The 22,318-nt window shown below is 36.7% G+C and overlaps 2 protein-coding genes across 4 annotated transcripts; both read right to left on the bottom strand.

Annotated features, from left to right (window-relative positions):
- Positions 1-4,953: 4,953 nt before the first annotated feature.
- On the bottom strand, positions 4,954-14,864 carry nono (non-POU domain containing, octamer-binding). The gene is made up of 10 exons (XM_079870505.1): positions 14,757-14,864; positions 13,861-14,008; positions 13,562-13,755; positions 12,322-12,623; positions 12,139-12,234; positions 11,469-11,665; positions 10,128-10,312; positions 5,697-5,727; positions 5,371-5,450; positions 4,954-5,276 (listed from the first exon to the last, which is right to left on the bottom strand). Exons 2-10 carry the CDS (start codon positions 14,006-14,008, stop codon positions 5,184-5,186), a joined length of 1,326 nt encoding a protein of 441 aa, XP_079726631.1. The 5' UTR covers positions 14,757-14,864; the 3' UTR covers positions 4,954-5,183.
- A 638-nt stretch (positions 14,865-15,502) lies between these two features.
- On the bottom strand, positions 15,503-22,049 carry LOC307158174 (uncharacterized protein). 3 transcript variants are annotated; one of them, XM_079870514.1, is made up of 6 exons: positions 21,721-22,049; positions 19,303-19,461; positions 19,113-19,211; positions 17,371-17,441; positions 16,503-16,633; positions 15,503-16,255 (listed from the first exon to the last, which is right to left on the bottom strand). In XM_079870514.1, exons 1-6 carry the CDS (start codon positions 21,857-21,859, stop codon positions 16,021-16,023), a joined length of 834 nt encoding a protein of 277 aa, XP_079726640.1. In that variant the 5' UTR covers positions 21,860-22,049; the 3' UTR covers positions 15,503-16,020. The 3 variants fall into 3 exon arrangements, with proteins under 3 accessions (XP_079726640.1, XP_079726641.1, XP_079726642.1); XM_079870515.1 differs by having other exon boundaries at positions 19,303-19,446; positions 21,721-21,967; XM_079870516.1 differs by lacking the exon at positions 19,303-19,461 and having other exon boundaries at positions 21,721-21,967.
- Between the last annotated feature and the right edge of the window lie 269 nt (positions 22,050-22,318).

The raw sequence follows: 22,318 nt of genomic DNA, 5'->3' as shown, positions 1-22,318 counted from the left end.
CAATAAGAGATTCTTTCATGTCAATAATAGATTCTTTCATTTGATCTTTTTAATGAAAGGGATAGTTCACCCAAAAATGAAAATTCTAATTACTCACCCTCATGTTGTTCCAAACCTGTATGACTTTCGTTCAACAACAACTGATTCAACAACCAATTTGTTTTTTTAAATGTTGTGAGGCCGTTAGTGCGTTAGCCTAAAGCCTAAAGACCAGGGGCCGTATGTATAAAGCCACTCAGAGTAAAATTTTAGTCTTAAGTCTCTCAAAATTCTAAGAATGACGTCACTTTACTTTTATTCCTAGACTTAAGAATAAGTGTGATTCATAAAGGTTCCTAAGTGTCAAGACTAGGTCTCAGCTCCTAAATTACTTAAGAGAGCTGAAGAGGTCTCCTAACCTAGTTAGGAGTAACAAGATGGCCGCAGAGAGGAGGAGGCCACGCACTTTTCAATGAAAATATGATATATTGGAGTTACAGTAAATGATGACGGAGTTGATCAAACAATAAAAGTTTGATCATCAAGGGATCCTTTTTCGAACTGACTTTTAAGAAATTTTATAGCAATGAAATGAAAGGAAAGTAAGAATTACATTGTTGCTGACTGGAAAAAAGCAGCAGTGCACCGGTGATGACTTGAGCTCATCAGTCCACTGTAAGCAGGGTTTCAATAGCACTATTGAGGCACTGACCACATCAAATACAGTAGTGGCTAAAAGTGATGTGGAGTTTTTATTTTAAAATTTTTAATGACCCTACAAGTTTGCTTAAACCATCAAAATATGAGGAAAATGGTGTTTTGTTCATCCCTCATATTTAATTTTTTTTTTTATATTTAAATATAAAAATAAACTTAGTGAAGATATTTATCTGACAAAATTATTTCAAGTCAAGTCGCTTTTTACAATACAGATTGTTTCAAAGCAGCTTTAAAGTGATAACAGGAAAATAATGCAACAAAGTTAGTTTGGGCTGTACAGCAGCTCTAGTAAGTTCGATGATGATTCATTTCCATTGTAAAAGATCATTAGTCATTAGTTATCTATTTAGTTCATTATACAGTCGCTCTGGAGAAAACAGTGATGTCTTCGTTCAGCTCAGTTCAGTTCAGTTCAGAGACAATGGTGTCAATGCAGGCAGATCAATAATATTGTTGAAAAAAGGCCTAACTACAGCTACAGGTTTAAAAAAAAAAAAAAAAAAAAAAACTAAAAAGCTTACAGGAGAAAAAAGAAATCACACATTGTCTGTAACATAGTCAGTTATTAATATTTCATTGTCCTCTCTTGTTAATTTGTTTGACAGCCTGGCTAAATATTATGTCTGTACAATTTGGCATGTTTCATTGTGTTATCACAAATAAACAATTTAGTCTAAGCACAACTACACAATACACATACTAAATCTTTAAAACATTTTTAATATTTGAATAAAGGGTGAATCTGACAATTTTCCTTTGCCTGACTTTTGGCCACTACTGTATGGCAGTTCATTGACTTTGCAAATCTCGCAGCAAAATAAAGCCACTTTAATGAGTATTTCGGGCTTTCCTGAGTTGTTGGATCCATTGATGGAACTCATGTTTGCATAATTGTAAATGAGGAGACACACATCAATAGAAGAGGATTCCACAGCATAAATACTAATTTGCAAAAATTTTGCACAATGCAAAGCATTTAAAAACATTTTTTTTTTAAATATTAAAGTGTCTTAATTAAATCATTTTATTATAATAAAATTTATTGATTGGTCATGCTGTAGTGACCTTACCCTTGCAGGCTCACCATTGGCTGATTCAGTGGTTGAGGGCGGCCATTTTGGATTGACATCACTGTAGTCCTTAGTTCACAACACTTAAGTGCCACTTCAGTCAGCACTTAAGAATCAGTCTTATACTTTACTGAAAGTTGCTTTTAGCTGCTTTATAAAAGTCTCCTACTCTTAGAGAAGTCCTACTCTTTACTAAATATTGGGACTTCAGTGCTGCAAACTAAGGACTACAATGATGTCAACCCAAAATGGCCGCCCTCAACCACTGAATCAGCCAATAGTGAGCCTGCAAGGGTGAGGTCACTGCAGCATGACACCAATCATTTAATGTATTATAATAAAATCATTTAAATAAGACACTGAAACTGTAATATTTAATTTTTTTTTTTTTTTTTGCATTGTGACTAGTCCTTTTTGATCTCTGCCGAGCACCGTACATAAGATGTAGACTTTTATTACTGAAATGCTGGAAAGTATTTAAAATAACAAAATTTCATCGCAGCTCCACCTCAGTGAACAAAAATGGGAAAAAGAAGAAAGCACGTAAAAATTTGAAATGGATTTCATGGCAGCAATATATGATACAATTTAAAAATATGTAGGCTAGGCTATATATAGGCTATAGGCTAGGCTATTATAGGCTATTATAAATACCCCCTTATAGGCTATTATTATATTATAGTTTGGATTATTTTTTATAATATCCCATGAGTCCTAATAAATGCAATTTTAACTATTTCTGAAGTGCTTCTTTTATAAAGAACACCACTTTCTCACATAATGCAGTGAAACAGCCCCTGCACAAGAGAATAATTGACTCTCGATCCATCGATATCAACCAATTCAGCACAGCACCGGGTAACGTCGCACGTAAGAAGGTATTAAGCAACTTCCTAAGGTATGGTTCGGGGAACACGCCTAGAAATGGTATAGCCTACCTTTAGTTAAGAGTCTTCATAGCGCTCTAAGAGATAATTAATTTAATTTAACTTAATTTAGCAAAACAATAATTTCAGGGACATTGCGAGTTAGTAACATTGTGCATTTTAATGCTTTCTGAAACTGCACAGCTTCTCCAGTTTTTTAAATGACATTCTCCTTCCTACAACTACGAACACATTTTCTACCATGTATGCCTATGAAAGACGATTGAACCAATCGGAGTAGCCAGGCGTTCAGCCCCGCCCCCATCTGCAGGCTGCAGCCAGGTGCTTCTGAGCCATTTTTGAATGTTTGTTGTAATTTTTTGTATACAGGTAGCCAGAGAGTAAGAGAAGTCAGGTGAAATGGAAGGAAGCACCTTTTTTTTTTTTTACCATCTCAGGACATGATGACATGGAAGAAAGCTTGTGGGATTTACTATGCTTGTGCATCGGAACTCTGAACTTTGCGAGCTTTGTGATAAAGTTGATAAAAGCGGTGGGCTACTGGAATGGGAACGTTTCTTATTTGGATCTCACGTGTCAGAAACAACACTACAACACCTCTATAATGGTTAATGTCACTTCAAGAATTGAGAAAACATAGGCTATAGTGGCCACAACTCAAGTGATATCCAGCCTAGGAAAATTAGCATCTTCACCATAGACTGTAAAAAAATAGATCTTCACCCTCTATTCAAAGGTTAATAGTTGTGCTTCGAGTCAATTGTTTTATTTGTGATAACACATGTATGCCAAATTGTGCGGATATAATTTTTGGCCAGGTTGTTGTAGGCTACACATCCAAAAATGAGAGAACCAACGAAATATTAAAGGGTTATTAGTTATCTTAATTTACTCGCCCTCATGTCGTTGCAAACCAATAAGACTTTTGTCCATCTTCGGAACAAAAATAAATATATTTTGAATAAAATCTGAACAATTTGTGTCCCTCCATTGGCAGCTACACAACTACCACTTTGATGCTTCACAAAGTTCATAAAGAGATCATAAAACAAACGTGCTGTCACACACGAGAATGAACCTCATTGGTTCTAGCACGTCAAGCGAACATGCTTATAGCTAACTGATGTGTGCCTTGAATGTTTATATGTGAATAAAAGCCTAAATTAAGTCTGTTCAGCGTATAAAGGGTTCATGTCTGTTCATGATTCATGTCACAATTTGCGTAGCTGTCAATGTGTAAATGATTTTCATTTTTGGGTGATCTTATAAACTTTATAACCTTTAAAAACTTATGTTGCAGTCAATGTATGCCTTTTCCTGTGAGCTTTGTTTTTCTAAGCATTTCTTTGTTGTTGCATAAAATGAAACCTGCTGCTGTAGTTTACCCCCTTTTTTTGGTAACCTTCCCTCATATTTAAAAATATACAATAGTTTCCTCATAGTTTGATGGTTTAATAAAACTTTTAGGGTAATTAAAAACAAATTCCCAAACCAATCACCTCCAGACATCACTTTTGGCCACTACTGTATAGAGAACAAAGCTGGACTACTTTTATAGTGCTTTTGCATACTTTTCGGTGATAGAACAAAACCCTCTAAAATCCAGAACAATATCCAAAAGCTTCAAATTTTTAACAACTAGAAATGTTGTGTGATAAAAGAGAAATGCCCCAAAAATGATAAACATTAAAAAATGCTCTTTTAATGAAAGTAAACCATTTGTTTGTGGCATCTAATGAATAGTAAAGATAAAAAAATTTTAAATTTTAAATCAAGCGCTTTTGTGATTTTTTGCAATACTATGCCACTACCCGACAAATACTTAAGTAGCGAGTCCAATGATAGCTGTTCTATGAAAAGTCCAGTGAAAGTCAGGTGACATTCATAAACTGTATTCAGGGTCCCACAGCAACCCGTCCTCTAAATCTTGGTAGTAGCAAATGCAAAACGAGTGTTTTTGGGACATCTGTTTTGAAACTACAATTTCTTCCTTGAAACATCTCTCATGTACAAAGACAAATTAAAATCCAAGAATGCTGCCAGTAACACTGGAATTTATGTAACATGTAGTTGTGAATTTATTTAAAGTTGACTAGAAAGGCAAGCGTTGCAGAGGACAAGACGGATAAAGGCTAATCTCTACTTTAGAAAAGGAATTAATAAAAAAGAAGAAAATAGGGCTATACAAAGCTGAATGTCCACCCTGGAGTTGTTTCCATGCACAGATAAACCCTCGTTCCTAGATGAAGACTCTTCAGTAAGAAATCATAAGCATAAAGGTCTTTTACCCCAGAACTGGGCTCAATCAGTTTCTGGAAACATCCCTTAAGGCTCCTGCCGGGGATGGGAGATCATACAGAGCAACTTAAAACTTATACTTTTACCTGTTTAAAACATTTGCCTACACAAACTCATTTGTGAAAGTGAAATGCATACCCAGGCTCTACAAAACCACAATCTGCACTTAAAAATATTTTACAGTGTGTAAAAAAACAAAACAAAAAGGAAAGACATTTGGTTGGTGTTCTCAGAATCTGCGGCGTTTGTTGGGCCCAAAGTCCATAGGTCCAGAACGAGGGAAAGGAAGAGGAAGACCACCTGGATTCCCAGCAGACCCCTGCTGAAAGAGAGAGAGAGAAAGTAGCTTACAACACTGTACTCTTTGCATGCTGCCCTGAAAGTTGTCAGTGTGTGTGTAGAGAGATCTGTAGTACCTCACTGGAAGCCATGCCGGCAGCTCCTGCTGCTGTGGGATTTCCACCCATCGGGCTCCTGTTTATAGCCATTCCCTGACCTTTCAGCCCAAGAGAGGAAGAGAAATGTTAGGCTCACATGGGTAATAAATTAAAAATATTGACAAAAAGTGAGAATCTATCAATAGTTCATATAACAAAAATGAATAAGACAAATCATGGAAGGATTAACCACACAATTTCTCCAAGTCTAAAGTAGGGTGAAAGAACAGAACAGGATCTTTAAGCCCTTGCTATGACACTCCAAGATGTTTTTTTTGTATGCGTGTAGAGTGACTATTTTTTACCTCCCATTTGCATCCTCATGTCTGGATCTCTCTGAAACAGCAAACATACAGTTCATGAATTTAAAATGCAGACAAACTGTGGCATAGAGTTGTCAAAAGTACCGGTACTTCGGTACAAAGTCGATACTTTAATGTTAAACGTAACAAATCCAGCCTTTCTATAGTACTGGTAGTTCCGAATACCAGATCAATCCCGTACATGTTAGGTGGTTTCTTTAAACACTCCCATTCAATTTTGTGCTCTGTGTAGAGCGTCCAATGTTTTTTCTTACAGTGTTGAGAATTGTGGCCAATCATAGATATGTTTGTTGAGCATGTGAACACAATGGCCAATCAGAGGTGTTCTGTTCAGCACACTCGCAAAACGTTTCATTACAACCAAACTATAAACATGTCAATAAGAGATTCTTTCATTTGATCTTTTTATTTAAAGGGATAGTTTACCCAAAAATGAAAATTGTCATCATTTACTCATCCTCATGTTGTTCCAAACCCATAACCCCCAATTTCCACCAGATGCGTAACGGCTGCGGAACGGCTCCGCTGCGTGACAGCTCCGTGTTCCGTCGTCCGTCAATACCCACCAGGTCCGGAGTTGTTGCGGAACGGCTGCGGCCATGACTGACAGCTGAAGTCACGAGGACCCACGAGATCTCGCTAATTCACATATGATCGCGCGATATGTAGTTTCTATAAACAGAACGTTATGACGAATGGCATATTATGACGTTTTCAAGGTGTAGTGTAGGGAAATATGATCCGCCATGATCACGGTGTATTTTATTTTGAAAATTAACCGGATCTTTTATTTTGTTTTGGTTTGTTCTGTTTTTTGCTCGACTTCCTGTCCTGCGCACTCTGCCCTGTAGTGCTGCGGAGCTCTCCGGCATCCGGCAAAAATAGAAGCTCTGCGTATCTGCTCCGGAAGGCTGCGGATCGCCGGAGTCGGAACGCAGCTGTACCGCATTCAGTGGAAATACACTCATTGACTTTAATGGAAACCTATTGACTCCGCCGCCGTGCCGGAGCCGTAACGCAGCCGGTGGAAATTGGGGGTAAGACTTTCGTTCATCTTCAGAATACAAATAAAGGTCTTTTTGATGAAATCGGAGAGATTTCTGTCTCCATTGAAAGTCTACGCAACTACCACTTTCAAGCCCCAGTAAGGTAGTAAAGACATCATTAAAGTAATCCATGTGACTCAAGTGATTTAACCTTAATTTTTTTAAGTGACGCGAGTGCTTTGATTGCGCCCAAAAAAACAACAACATAATTTACCACTTTATGTACAAAATATTAATTTCCAATGTGCATTCACGTCAAATTGCGCGCATTGGAGATTCATATTTTCTAAATAAAGTGGTAAATATTTTCTTTTGCGCAAACAAAGCTCTCGCGTTGCTTCATAATATTTATGTTAAATCACTGGAGTAACATGGATTGCTTTAATTCTTTTCTACCTTTCTGGAAAGTGGCAGTTGCATAGACTGCCAATGGAGGGACAGAAAGCTCTAAGATTTCATTAAAAAGATCTTCATTTGTGTTCCGAAGATGAACGAGTCTTACGGGTTTGAATCGACATGAGGGTGAGTTTAGCCGCTTTCCGACCGGAGGAACCTTTTCACAGTTCCTAGAACTATTGGCTATAGTACCCGGATGTCGGCGTGTTCGCACCGCAGGAACTAGGAACGATTTTAGTTCTAGGAACTCCATTTGTAGGAACTAATTTAGGTCCTACTTCAGAGTAGGGTCTAAACCAGCGCTATAGGAACTATCCGTGACGTTAGTGTACGCTGATTGACCGAACGCTCGCGGAACACCAGCACCCGCCATTTTTAAAACAGCTATATGTAAACACATTGTAGCCTATATATTTACTCCATAAACTAACTATACAAACATGGAAAACAGTGATAGATGGGTCTCTAAACCTTAAATGCTGAAGAGAAAATCCAACGCAACTTTGAGGGGACCAATCCAAACATGATTATGTAGGCTAATAACCTTTTTTCATATACTGTCTACTTTCTATAACAGTTCTATCTAATATGATATTAAACAGTAGGCTACTGTTAGACAGATCGCTAACTAATAAACACAGAGAATGCGAGCATTGTTTGCTCTGGCGTTCTCAGCGCCGCCAAAATAAAGGTCCGTCGCGCCTTCAAAATAAAAGTCAGCGTGCTTGCGTCACTCCCTTACCCCTCCTACCAGTTCCTATGGCCACTTGGCCAGTGCGAACGCAAACAGCAAACCCGAGTTTGGGGGAGAGTAGTTCTTAGAACTGTTTAGAAGTGGACAGTTCCTAGAACTAAGTTCCTAGAACTACTTGGTCGGAAAGCGGCTTTTGTTTGTTTATAGTTAAACGCCATGTCAGCTACCCCGGCTATACTCATGACGAGGAAGAGATAAAAAAAAATGATTAAAACAGGTTTTTAAATTTGATCTTAGATAATTATAAAACTAGATCTGGTCTTCATCTTCTGGGTAAGTAAATGACAATTTTCATTTTTAGTGAACTAACCCTTTAACCTGTTAAGCTGCAACCCCACTTTTGAAAAATCCCCAGAAATGACATACCCAAACTGAAACAGATGCAGTTCATGAACCCTTTGTACTAAAAGCACAAGTATGATCTCATTTGAAAGCTGACACCTGGCAGTTTATTGTAAATGTAGAATTAATTATTGTCGTAATGACAAAAATTGTTATAAATAGCTTCAAAGTTTTGTAAAGTTATTAGAAATTATTTTTTATGAAACATCCTCATGAAAATAAAATTGAAGTTGGCACTGGAGCAATCTAGAAATGCACTACAGCTAAAGCCACATGTCTAAACATTTTGTTTAAAATCTGAAGATAATAAGTCCAAAACTCTGTATTTAGTTAAATGTTTTACAAGACCATGTCATGTGACTATTTTGATTTGACGCTAACATGCTACTGATGTTTATTGCCATCTTCTAACCATCTATCCAGTATATTGTCTCTATTGTTTTGTGGTGCAAACGAGCCCCATTCAGTCTCAGTCTCCCCCTGCACACATTCACACCTCTCCAGCCTGGTTATGGCTCTAAATATGCATTTCTTTTGTCTGCATTATAGTTACTAACGACTGGCTATTCACAGGCTATTCATAGGGTTTCAGTCCCTAATTTCTTTTCTCAAAGTTCACCTAACATTTTAAACTGTATCAAATGCATTTCTTGAATAAAGAAACAATTCAGTAAGCATTCAAAAAATCATAAAAGTATAACTGCTAGACGTGGCAGGTGCACCTAGGGCTAGCTAGCATGTTAGCCTAGCACACCATCAATACACGACAATTTATGAGATTAAAACCATGTTTGTGCTCCAAACTTATTTTATAATGCAAGACGAGTGTTTTAAATAATCTTATGTGATCTAATTTGGCTTCAGATAAAAAAATCAGACAGAAAATATACTATTGTATGGTGTTCTGCACAATGATAGTCTATATAGATTAGCATTACATTATAAATATAATCTATTATTATGAAAATACCTGGCATGGCTTGAAAAACACAGGTAACTCAAATATCATTGCAAACATGTTTATTGTCTTCAAAACGTCTGTATCTGCATGAACAGCGCGATCTCTTGTTAGCTTTGTGTGTATCAGTGACGTCCTGGAATGTCACATGATCATGGCTCTTCTTCATGTTCTATATATGGACTATTATTGTGCATATAGCGCCCTCAGGCTAGTGGTATGAATTGAAAACACAGTATCAGAGTACCAAACGCTCATAAAGATTACATCGACGCATTTGGGTATAAATTCAATAAATATTATTCCTGTCTATAGAAATATGATGTAAATCTATGAGAATCTATCAATATTTCTCCAAATCTGCACATTTTTGAGCTAAAGCCCTGAAGGACGTTGTTTTGTGTATCGCTGTCATGACGACAGCACAGAGTTTTTTATGAATGAAAGCGGCTGACGCGCATAATTCATATTAAAGGTATCGACTCATTTTTTCATTTCATAACTCCTGACACAAATTAAGACATAACTGTCACTATGAGTTTCTCAGAATACAATAGTGGTCAAATACTGAAACTTGAGTATTATATCTTTTTAATTATGTATAGTTTGTCAAGGTATAACATTAAATCTGATAGTAACTTTGAATTAAATAAATAAAAAACGCTTCAGTGCGCGGGCGCACTGGCAACGGTTAACAGGTTAAAACATTTCAAGGCTACATGCTAATATTTGAATGCATTTTTTCCTTAATTAACAATAACACTAATAATTAACTAATTTTAATATTTTTAGATTTTTTAAAAAAAACTACTAATATAATATAGTTACAATAGTTTTTGTTATGGTGCAGAAATTGGTACCGACTACTGAAATATATTGTTACTACTGTGGAGTGCGAAAAACCTCAGGAAACTCACTTTCTCAGAGAAGTTTCCTCCCTGCCCCTGCTGCCTCCTCATCAGTTCCTCGGAGTGGGCACGGAGCTCCTCCTCTCTCCTTCGCCGGTCCTCCTCCTGACGCAGCTCCATCTGTTTCCGTTTCTGCACCTCCTGGCTATGAGCCTCCTCCATTCTTCTCAACTCTTCCTGTCTGCGCAAGAGATCTGAAGCAGAAGAGAGAGAGACGTGACTGTGATTGCTAGGGATATGCGTATCTACATTCTCAAAACAGACTGTCTGTAGGTTGCCTGAATAACTATCCATTTACATAGGCTGGTTTTAGGGTCACCTGACCATGCTTGGCTTCAAAAACTGCAAGATGAAGTACAAAGTGTCTCAAGGTGTGATTTTTAACTTCAGATTAAAACAACGCTCATGATGGGACACAAAAACAGGATAAGACCTGGCACAATGGCCAAATACATTTGTCTGAATGGGTATCAGCGCTTAAAAGGCATTGAATTTGAAGACCACTTTTTATAGTAAAAAAAAGTTTTAATATGCAAAATGTATAACAGCTAATGCCGACCACATATTACACGATTTTAGCCCTAATTTTCCGTTTGCAGACAGTTTGTGCCAAAAGCTCAAAACCAGAGACAATACAAAATCACTGAGTTTGTTTTATTATCAAAGAAGAAATCTTAGAGAAGCAGCGATGTCTGAGACTGAGAGATATTTAACAGATTAAATATCTAGACCTGTTGTAGTGTGAAATGCGTGCTGACTGGAACTGATACCAGCTTTGACAAACAGTTAGTGTAGTGCAAAAAGAAAAGCAGTCCAATGTCTTTGAAAGTCACAATGTATGGGCGGCATAAAGTACAATCAATTAAAGCATGCAAATAAAAAAAATTAAAAAAGTGATGCAGTGGGGGGAAAAAAGTTTTGAAAGCAATTATTTTTAGTCAAGCTCTAAAACGGTTCACCAAACTGGGGTTGGCAAACCTGAGAGGATTCATGAGGGAAATGCAGGATGTTTTTCAGATGATGAAAACCTAATAATAAATCAAACCATAAAAATAAAATAAACGAAACAAAGAAAATAAATAAATAAAAACCTATCATATTTTATTTGATTACTTGCATGTCATGTGACCATTAAACCAACACCAGAGAACCATGAACATGCAAATGTGTTATTCATTTTATTAAAATATTAACTTAAAATGTCACAGGGTAATTCAAATAAATATTTTAGGTCAAATGGTTTTGGCTGACAGAAAGTTTGGGAATGCCTGTTCTGAAAGATGATTGAAGACGAATAACTTTTTTTTAAGGTTTACTACCTCCAAAAGATGTTAATCTGCGTGTGCTCACCTTGTCTCATCAGCATGACTTGGTGCTCATGACGTGCTGCTTCCATTTCGGTCTCCAGCTTCTCTTGAGCCTCTTTGATGTTCCGATCAACCTGGTCGAACTGCTGCTTTTCCATTTCCATTAAGGCCTTCCAGCGCATCGCATACTCGTACTCAAACGAACCTGGCTGGGCGAACCGGGGCGGCTGCTCACGCTCTCTAATGGACATATAGAAAAAGACATGTTAGTTTATTTTTTAAAACTGTGTAATAAGCTGGATAATGCACAGTCCACTGGTCATCACCACAAGAAAATAACAGGGTGAGACCCTTTCGCTTTGTTCTCCTGATGAACACTTTTTTATTAGAATGTAGAATTATAAAGACATAAATCCCCACACCCTTTTGAACACTTACCTTCCATTTACATACTTACGTGATACAGATCAAAACATTTTTTTTTTTTTGAATAATTAAAAGGTAGTACTCACAATTTTTGAGAACATCTAGAAAAATAAAATATTCCATTACTTTGTAAATTTCCATAACTTTTTCCATGCCTGAAATACATTATTCTAAATATTTCCAATTCTTCCATGCTCAGAGGAAACATGGATAATGATGCAGTGAACACTCTGGTGATGCATTAACAATTACAAATACAACCCATATGAGACAACGAACAAACTCACTTGTGAAATATTGGGTTTTTATTAATAAGTCTCTCAGGAAGCCCCTCATCCTCATCAAGCTGATCCATCGGCTCCACGGTAACAGGCCGGGGGAATCTGAGTTTGGGAAAGAAAGTCAAACTAAGTAAACCAACTACCATTAACACAGAGTATTAACGATAAGCAGCAGAAACACAGACTCACGCAGTGAGAAGAAAGGCTCCATCTCCGCAACGGTCCAGAGCTTTTCTAGCGGACGGTTTGTTGGCAAACTCCACAATGCCCTTCCCAGTTGGCCTGCCACGGTCATCAACAATGACAATGGCCCGTTCGATTGGACCGAACATGGAGAAGGCCTCCTCCAGGAGCTCATTGGACACAAACTGAGGCAGATTCTTGACCGTCAGTGCAGCGCCATGGGTGGCAAAACGCACACGGATCTGGCGACCACGGAAGACGGTGTCGTCCAGTTCTGCTTTTGCTATGTCCGCAAGCGTCTTCGTTTCCTAATGAGGAGAAAGCAGCAAGTCAGGGTTAATGTTGCATTGGTTATTTGCTGTCTGAGAACTGATACGTCATTGAAAACAGGAAAATGTATGATCTCATTATATAATAGAAATATGATCTTAAGCCAATTTATTAGCTACACAAAACATCAAACATGGTTAATTGACTGACAATGCAAAATGCAGTTTTAGTCATGAATAAATTTTGTCAGGTCAGGCTTATTGAAAGTAAAAACAACAATCACTCTCTAGGAGTGGGTGATACGACCAAAATCTTATTTCACAATCAGAAGTTTTCACAATAACAATATAGTTTAAAAAAATGTAAATTAAAAATGAGAACCAACATGCAAAATACAAAAAACAGGACAAATTAAATAGAACAAAGGCAAATCAATCAAACTTTCAGGTACAGTAGGTGTATTTATATAATCAAAAGTAAGAATAAAACCTGCATAGTATGTATAAGTTAAATATAATTTGTTTTCTGAAGTTACAAATAATATTCAGTCAAGAGCAGTGAGCAATTTTCTTTGTCTTTTGTTGTTTGATAAACAATGACAAAAACGGCAGCAGGTTTATTAGCCTGCTGTCACTTTAAGACCTAATGCATAGATCTAACATACTGACACATATCAGGTTTTCAGCCAACCGTTTATGTTCGGTTTACATAAATACTCCACACAATGGGCATTTTAAAAATAAGCCATAAAAGAGAACTGAATTTTGGATTGCATGCTGAGAGGCAGCTTTCTGCACTTAATAACCACTCTTTATTTTAAAGTGTCAATAACTTTTAGTAGTACTGTGTTACATGGATATATATACATATCGATATAACTGATTTAGCAAAATCTCTAACGACAGACACTTCATGAGTTATATCGTCATACCGCCTAAAGTGCTTTTTTGCCTAGGTGATGGCTGGTCAAACTCACCAGCCTGATGAAGCCAAAGCCTCGGTCCTTGTTGATGAAGATCTCAGAAGGTTTGCCATACTTGGAGAAGAGCTTTTCCACATCATCCTCTGTGGTTCCAGTGGGAAGGTTCCCCACGAACAGCCGACTCCTCTGTGTGTAGGTTTTCTCTCCAGGCTTCCTAAAGTTCTGCAGGTCTATAGTGAAAGCAGCATCTGTAGGAGACAAAGTTCAGTCAGCAGCAATCACTTCAATATAAAGCCAAAGATCTGTGCGAATGATAAAGTTTTGTGGCAGTGTTGTGTAAAACTGCTGCTTACTCGGGCTACTCTGCTCTCCAGCATCAGTGTGTTGTCCATTGCTGTCGGCTCCTGAGGACTTCCTCTGCTGCTCTTGTTGGGGGTTGGGCTGCTGTCGGGGTGGGCCGTGATTCTGCTGCTCTGAACGTGGTCCTCTGTTTCCTTGCATCTTTTAAAGCACAGGAATCATCAATACAAACTTTTAAAGAAGATGATTTCCAAAACCTGAGAATAATACTCATTCAAAAGTGTAAACAAAGCCATGATGGATGTTGTTTGGCTGATGTAAGAGGATTCACTGATATTGCAATATATTTGATCATTCTTTTAGCATCATTCTGTGAAACGCTTAATGGCAAAATCTACGTTGGGCATACAATGTGGACACATACACAGGAGACAATGAAAAGCAACAAATAGTTAATCTGATTACATTACATAATTTAAAAGAAACCACAACAGAGCTTTTATTTCTATCATTGTTCATGTTACTTCAATCTATTCATTAATGTATATTTAATAGCCAATGTCTTAATTCATAACTGTTCTTTAATAGACATTTTCATTAAGGGTGTGATTTCACTATTTGCGGGTGCAATTTGGTGCCTTTGTTTTCAATTATTGTTTGATTCTTCGCTAATTACTTCTTTGTTCGCAGTTCAATTTTCATCAATTAAGAATGGATTACTTTTAATAATGAGTATGAATTACTGCATGCATCTATACATTAATTATTATGTGGTTTCTTTATTAATGAGCGTTTATGGGTTTTCAAAGTGAAGCCTGAGCCGGCCACACACTCAACGCAACGAATAGCACGGGCTCATCTCCAGCTGATGTGCAGTAACACATTTATTAGGGAATAAAAGCATGCATCATATGCAGAGGTTATAAGAGAAATATAAGTGTCTAAATACCTTCAATAAGTGTTTTTAACCCGCTTCAGTAACACACGCAGCGTTGATCACAAAGAGGAGAAGGGCGGATCGCCGTACACCTCAACTTGCTGACTGCTCTAACAGCTCATTGGCTGACGTTGGGTTTTCCGGCGTACGCTTTGCCGCTTTCGATTGGTTGGTTTTACGTCAAGAAAATTACGCTTACATGTTACAAATGTTTCATTGGTTGTCGTCGTTTTTAAACAATAGGAAATGACGAGGGGAAAAACAAGTTAGTGAGCGGCGTGGATTGATAAAAGCTTAAAACAGGATTGAAAGTTGCCTAGCGCCGTCCAGTGTTGAGGAAGCGCAAACAATAAAACCAGGGACGGTTTCATAAAAATATTTATGAACCAATGTACACATTTTTTATTCACTAACTGACAGTGCTTCAGAAAAAAATGCATTTTTTTTTAAATATTTGTTAACCTTCCATTTGCTTTTTTTATATCATCATATACATTTCTGAAACGTTATCTAATTGGACAGAAATGGACGAATCAAATAACAAGTAGTGAAATCATGTTCAGTTAATTTAGATATTGTGGTAAAAGATATGATATCCATCTATTACATCAACTAATATCTAATATATCAATACATTTATGATGAGGATATAAAATTGTACTGCATAACAGAAATTACCCACATAAACCTGGCTATTTCTACAACCATAACTATGTAATGTGTAGTGAGACAGCAAAAAAAAAAAAGAAAATAACAGATACAAAAAAAGCTCCTTTAATAAACTGCATTCACACATGACAGACTGGAAAGATATGTTTGTATGTGACACTCTCAAGAAACATCACATAAGCATGTACAGCATATATTAAAAATAAACCTAGAAAAACAAATTACTGTCACAATAAATTCATTTTAAAAATGGCTAGATCCGATAACAGATCCTTTCTTCAAATTCCTCCAGGACACATGTGGTATAAAACTGAACACAACTGCCACAGGGGAAAAGGATTAATGTCTGCTTTTACTTTGGATCCCCAAAAAATTCGGATCTTTCTATTTACCAAAACCGCTTACAGAAACCATGTCCAATGGGAACCAAATACAGCAGTAATATTACCACAGGTCTACTCAGCTAAGCAAGTCCCTCAGTCCAACAAAACCTAAACAATAATTTTATCAGATATGTAAATTTATGCCCATGCAATAAAACCAGCTAAATCCAAACCATTCTGCACTGTGTTAAATCGGATGAGGCCAATTTGAAAGTCTGTTCATTTTATTTGAGTTTAACTCTCTTTGCTCCTTCCTTATAGTCCTCCCGGTTGAGTTTGTAGCCCCAGTGCTGTAGAGTCTGTCTGACCACAGGGGAAACACTGGAGTTGTCATAACCACAACCGGACCGGACCACTTTTGTGATGAGATTTTGCCGCCACCGTCCTTTGACTCCTGCACATTTGGCCCAGCGACTGATCTGCCGTGCATCATCCTTTGTTCGTCTGCCCTGGTAAAACCTGTTGGGAAGACAGAACATTGTGTAAGATAAAAATAAATAAATAAAAGCTTTGAATCTTAAGATTTAATATATTTCCTATGCAGAGCAAAGGTGAGGGGAACTGCTCGGGTAAAGAATATATTTTAGGACAACTATTAGCTTTTAGTGCTGTCTTCTTCTAATAGTGGTCACCCCTTTTCAGTGGTCCCAACATGCATGTATTTGGATTCACACAGTAGTGTAAAGTGAGTTGCAGCAGCTCTTGCCTGCAGTACCACTGGAACCAGCCGTATGGATCCTGGGTCACGATCCACCCACTGCTTTCCCACATCTCTAGACTGCCTCCACATTTTACATTATAGGTGTTCACGTTTTCCCTGTACGTGGATGAAGCCACCTGAAATAAACCCAGATCGTTTAAAAAACTGATTTTAACAATCTTAAATACTCACAACACATCCACAAAAAGTTTCAATTACATCTTAAATACATGCATACAACAGCATCTCCAAGTTGGAGCTGAATATGCTGTTTATGAAAACCATAAATGTTTTTTGCTAGCTTGTGGCAATCTAGATGTTGTCAACTACAGTACTGTGTGTGGTAATTAACTGTTATCAACTGTTCATTCATTTTTATTTTAAGTGCAAGCGAGGTCTTAGCGAGGCTAAATAAAATTTCATGGTTTTCTCTTTTGCGTGACAATCTCTTACCACATGCTCATAGCTCTGAGCTTCAATCTAAGTGGATAAAACCACTCAAATGACCAGTTAACTTAATATACAGCTTAAAACAACACAAGGCACTTACCGCATAAAAAATAACAGTAGTTCAGTAAAATGATTTCAATGATAGTTATAAAAAGAAGTATTAATACAGTATTATAAAATAGTCCATGAACTGATCACAAAGAGCTCCACTGTGATCTGGGGCAAAATGAGTCAACTGAATAAAACACACACACACACACACACACACACACACACACACACACACACACACACACACACACACACACACACACACACAAAGGGAGTACATTCAGCTCTTCTCTGCAACAGACACTCAAAATAAAATCTTTGTTAATTTTGTCAAAAGCTTTAACTATTAAAATGAAATCGTAAAGAATAACACCTGTTTAGAGATGTTTAGTCCATCCAACCAGTCTTCGGGAAGCTCCTGCCAAACATCTTTGTAATGTTTCTCTGTTAAAAGAAAAAAAAAACATCTGGCAATACTTCAACATTTACAGTTGAATGCATAATAACTGCAACACATTTGAGTACATAACCAACCTCGCTGCCTCCAAAAGGACACGTGGAGTGGCTTTGCAATCAGAAATGTAAAAAAAGGAGGGAAAAAAGGTATTTTCTTGTCTGAATCTAGTCACAAGTACGTGTGACAAACTTTTTAGGAGGAAAGTACACAGTAAATAATTTGTAAATCTATAAATCTATTTCTACGTGACATTTTATCTCGTCCAAGTGAAAACAGATTTCTTCAAATTGGTCAAAATCATTTGGAGTTATAAATTATACATTTCTGTAAGTATTCGCCACCATTCCAAGTCAATCCAAATCCGATTATTTGTGTGTCTGATTGGAATCTGATCAAAATTATTGACATGAACACACTGTGTAGATCCGATTTGTGTGTCCTGTGGCGCTCTTTCATTTTCCAGAATATCTGTATTGATTTCTATGTCATAATTTACTCACACTCAAGTTTTTCCAAACCTGTATGAGTTTATTTGTTCTGCTGAACACAGAAGAAGGTTGTCCAAACAGTAACCAAACAGTTGTGGGGCACCATTGACTTCCATAGTGTATTTTCCCCCATACTATGATAGTCAATCAACTGTTTGGTTACCAATATTCTTCAAAATACCTTCTTCTGTGTTCAGCAGAAGAAAGAAATTCATACAAGTTTGGAAAAACTTGAGGGTGAGTAAATTATGTAAACTAGTAAACTATTCCTTTAAGTGGTTTTGCAATCACAATCTTAAGTCTTAAGTTAAGTTAATTTATGATTTTGCACAAATTTGTATCGCAGAAGCAAATCTTAACTTAAATCTTAGCATATTCTTATCCTATCTTACAAAATCTCATCTTATCTGAAGTTAGGAAACCTTAAATCGCTCCATCGAGTTTGGTAATCAGCTCTCAGGTCTGTTACCAAGCAACCAACAGTGCACAAGCAGCTGCTGAGAAGTAAACTCTAAAAATTATTTTTTTTAATTAAAAAATGTATTTACATTTTTTTTTTTTTTACTTTTAATTAAGTGCTGAAAAATTAGAAGTTTGGATAAGCTAGATAGAAAAGGTAAAGCTTATTACTATATTTAGTGGGAGTACGTAATTATTAATAATGTTTTGTTGTCAAAGTGCAGCGCATTATTTGGGTGTTTAAAAAGTCTTTCCACCATCAAACATCGCAGTTCTTGATCTTATATCATAAAAAAAATTAACCCCATTCTCAGATGGCTATTGTTATGTGATTTTTATAGTTGGCTTTTTTGGCTAATTGGCTAATTTTGAAGTTAGGACACCATTGGGGTTATTCTAAACGTAAGACAGTTTTTAGGATTTTTTGTTGGGATGCTTCTGTAATACCCTTTTCTTACCAGTATTTAAGATAAGATTAAGTACTTCATAAATGTCATTCTGTACTAGCTTTTGTCCTAAATGAGGTTCTAACTGAAAGTGCCATGGTTACCAAACAGATAAGATAGGATTCTAAAGTTAGGATCTTTCTGTAAAACACTGTGCAAAGCTGTATTATCCCTGTAGTTTGCTGCATTTATTCTACCATCTGAAAAATAAAAATAAATGCATCTGAAAATCAATTAAACCAACTTAAATCATTATGAGACATACTTGTGATACTGGAGTAGATGGGCCTGAAATAGGTACCCCCAAAACTGCCTGCCTGTAAAACCTCTTTGGGAGTCATGTTAGGTGTGAACTCCGGGTAGTCTGCAACAACAGAGAAATGAAAAGATAGTGAAAAAAAAATGAGTGAATGAATACATGACAAAACTATACTACAAAACATTCTTAACTTCACCTTCAAACACAAGTTGTCCTTTCTCATTTCTCTTTATTTCAGAAGTATTTTTGCCATCATCCGAGTTGTTTTTCTCATCCTTCTTTTTTTTCTCTTTGTCCTTGTCTTTGCCAGAGAGCTTCACTTTAGTTTTCGTAGAGTCCGCTTTACCATCGGGAGCTGAATATCAGAGAAAAACAGTTTACAAAACACACTAAATAATGTTGCTGACCAAAAAAAGCCTTGATCTCTGAAAAATATGCAAATTTTTGAGAAAGAAAAATATAAAAATAGTTTGTCAAGAACATATCGTATTCAATATTCAATACCCATACCATAATATAAAGTACCCTATATATACATATATAAAAAAAACAATAAAGTATATTTTCAAAATATAATTTATTCACTGTTTTAGCATTATTTTGTGACTATAAAACAATCCAATGCTCACTGACCAGGGTTTTTGATGAGAAAATAATCGTCAGTAAAAAAATGCATATTAGGTATGAGATAAAATACTGCACAAAGTAACACTATCCAACAGCTAGTTGGTAAAGTTTCAGTGCGAGGCAATAGGTGCATGCGTACTTATGCACTATTCTATGCCATTTTGTGGTATAAATAGTGCGAGTTGTGTGTTCACACTGAAAATTCCTAAAAGAAAAATTTCACTTTAAATACCCGGATGATGCACTTAATTAACTGAAAAATGGAGGGACTATTAGACTTCCAAGTCGCCTGACTATGATGTGCTGCTCATCATTATGATTAGCTGATTACCCTAACATCTGCAGTAAAAAGCTGCATAAAACTCTTAGATAACTTATAATTTTCCCCATCTCACGTTGTCTGGAGTTTTTTGTCAACTAAAATTTCTTGGAAAGATAATGGTATGGTATGGTACAACCCACTGAAGAGATGTATATAGCATCGCTTTCAATCCGTTTAAAAAAACCCGCAAAGATAATATAATGATAAAAGTTAAGTAGTAGCAACAAAAGACTACAATAAATATGATTTACTGTATTATTTTAGTTATTTTTAAAGCAATAAAAAAATTAAATCGCAAAATTGAATGAGCAATGACGTGACAGACAAAAAAAAGTCCCTTTTTTCAGGATACTGTATTTTATAAATCATGTTGTAAAATCCAAATAAGCTTTACAGAACTTTATTGGAAAGTGTTTAAACAATGTTTTTCCATGCTTGATCAATGGACCATAAACTATTTTTGCACATGCACCTGTGGAACAGTCCTTAAAACACTAACAGTTTACAGGCGGAAGAAATTTAATGTCACAGTTCCAGTAACTTAGGACACCCAAGAGACCTTTCTCCGGACTCTGAAAAACAACAGGAGAAAGATGCCCAAGGTCCCTGATCACCTGTGTGAATATGCCATAGTCCTGCTGCAGGAGGGCATGAGGACTGCAGATGTGAACAGAGCAATAAACTGCAATGTCATTGTCCGTAATGCAAGACGCCTGAGACAGTGCTACAGGGAGACAGGAAGGACAGCTGATCAAATGCCTCGGTGGAAGAGTGGGGTAGCATCTCACAGCAAGAGCTGGCAAATCTTTCTCAGTCCATGAAGATGAGATGCACTGTATGTAGGACTTAAAGCAGCTGGTGGCCACACCACCTACTGACTCATTGCTACTTTTGATACGGACCCCTGCTCTGTGTTCAGGGACTCATCATTCAATTTCTGTTCAAATGTTTGTGAAATTTGTTCCGTTTATGTCCCAGTTGTTGAATCTTTTTAAGTTCATACAAATATATACACATAATGAGAAATTTGGGGGGGAGAAGCTGTTGAAAGTGGGAGGACGTTTGTTTTTTCAAACGTCTTAGTATATTTGGCTATGTATGCATCGGTATCTATGTGAATGCATGGGTTTATGTGAACAGTAGGTAGGTAGATATATGGTGTATGTAAAGATGTATGTATAAGAGAAGCATCAAATTGTTTTGTATTTAACTAAAGGATAAAAATAGAGAAAGGAGGTAGGACCTGAAAAGTTTGTTATGAACTTCTTCCTACTCCTTTTTGAACATGGGAATTTCTAATTTGAATTACTTACAATAATTTTGGAAGATTGTGCTGAGAAGTATGACTTTATTTAGCTGTTATTTCAATTTTATATATGTAATGTATGCATGTCTGTGTATATATATAGCCTATATATATATATATATATATATATTTTTTTTTTATTAATAAACAAAAATATAACAATAATAGATTCTTGTAGATAATGTGAGGCAAACTGTTTCATTAACGTGGAAGATGTGAAAACGTAACAAAGTAGTTTCACAAACGCTACTGTCACTGTGATTAGATAACGATAGATAGATAGATAGATAGATAGATAGATAGATAGATAGATAGATAGATAGATAGATAGATAGATAGATAGATAGATAGATAGATACCGCGTGATTTCTTGACTGCGCTGCTCTTTTCTTCGTTTTTGTCTTTTATTTTCTGTCTCTTCTTCTCAGGCGCCTTTGAATCGTCCGGACCAGTTTTTCTTTTCATCTTCTTACTGTCTCTTACATTCTCGTCACTCATATCTGAATGCCTAACGTACGTAGCGGAATCAGATTGGTTTGATGAGAAATGGGTTCTGTAGACACAAGGACACTTTGCTTAGAAAATGAGCTAGGACTTAACCAAAGACTTTATAACTCAACTACATAAACAGTTTCTTGACAACAGCCGATTCCGCGTTTACACAACACAGTGTAGTGCGCATGCTCACACAGGACCGGCTTGCCTGCATAACATAAGGGCTTTCGGAACCTGAGGCTGTTCCTACAACTATTGGCGAAAGTACCCGGATGTCGGCGCGTTCGCACCGCAGGGACTAGGACCTATTTTACTTCTAGGAACTCTTTTGGAGGCTAACATAACATAAGCGAGTAAATGCATCTATTTCTTTATTAATTTGAGCATACTGAATCTTAGGTGATCCTTCAGAAAGAGTACACACTTATTTAACCTATGCGGGATCGGGATGTTAGTCCGTAT

This window comes from Squalius cephalus (genome assembly GCF_949319135.1).
Source record: "Squalius cephalus genome assembly, chromosome: 5".
Classification (NCBI taxonomy): domain Eukaryota; kingdom Metazoa; phylum Chordata; class Actinopteri; order Cypriniformes; family Leuciscidae; genus Squalius; species Squalius cephalus.
Note: the sequence above shows the minus strand (reverse complement) of the source record. Positions and strands in the feature narration are given on the sequence as shown.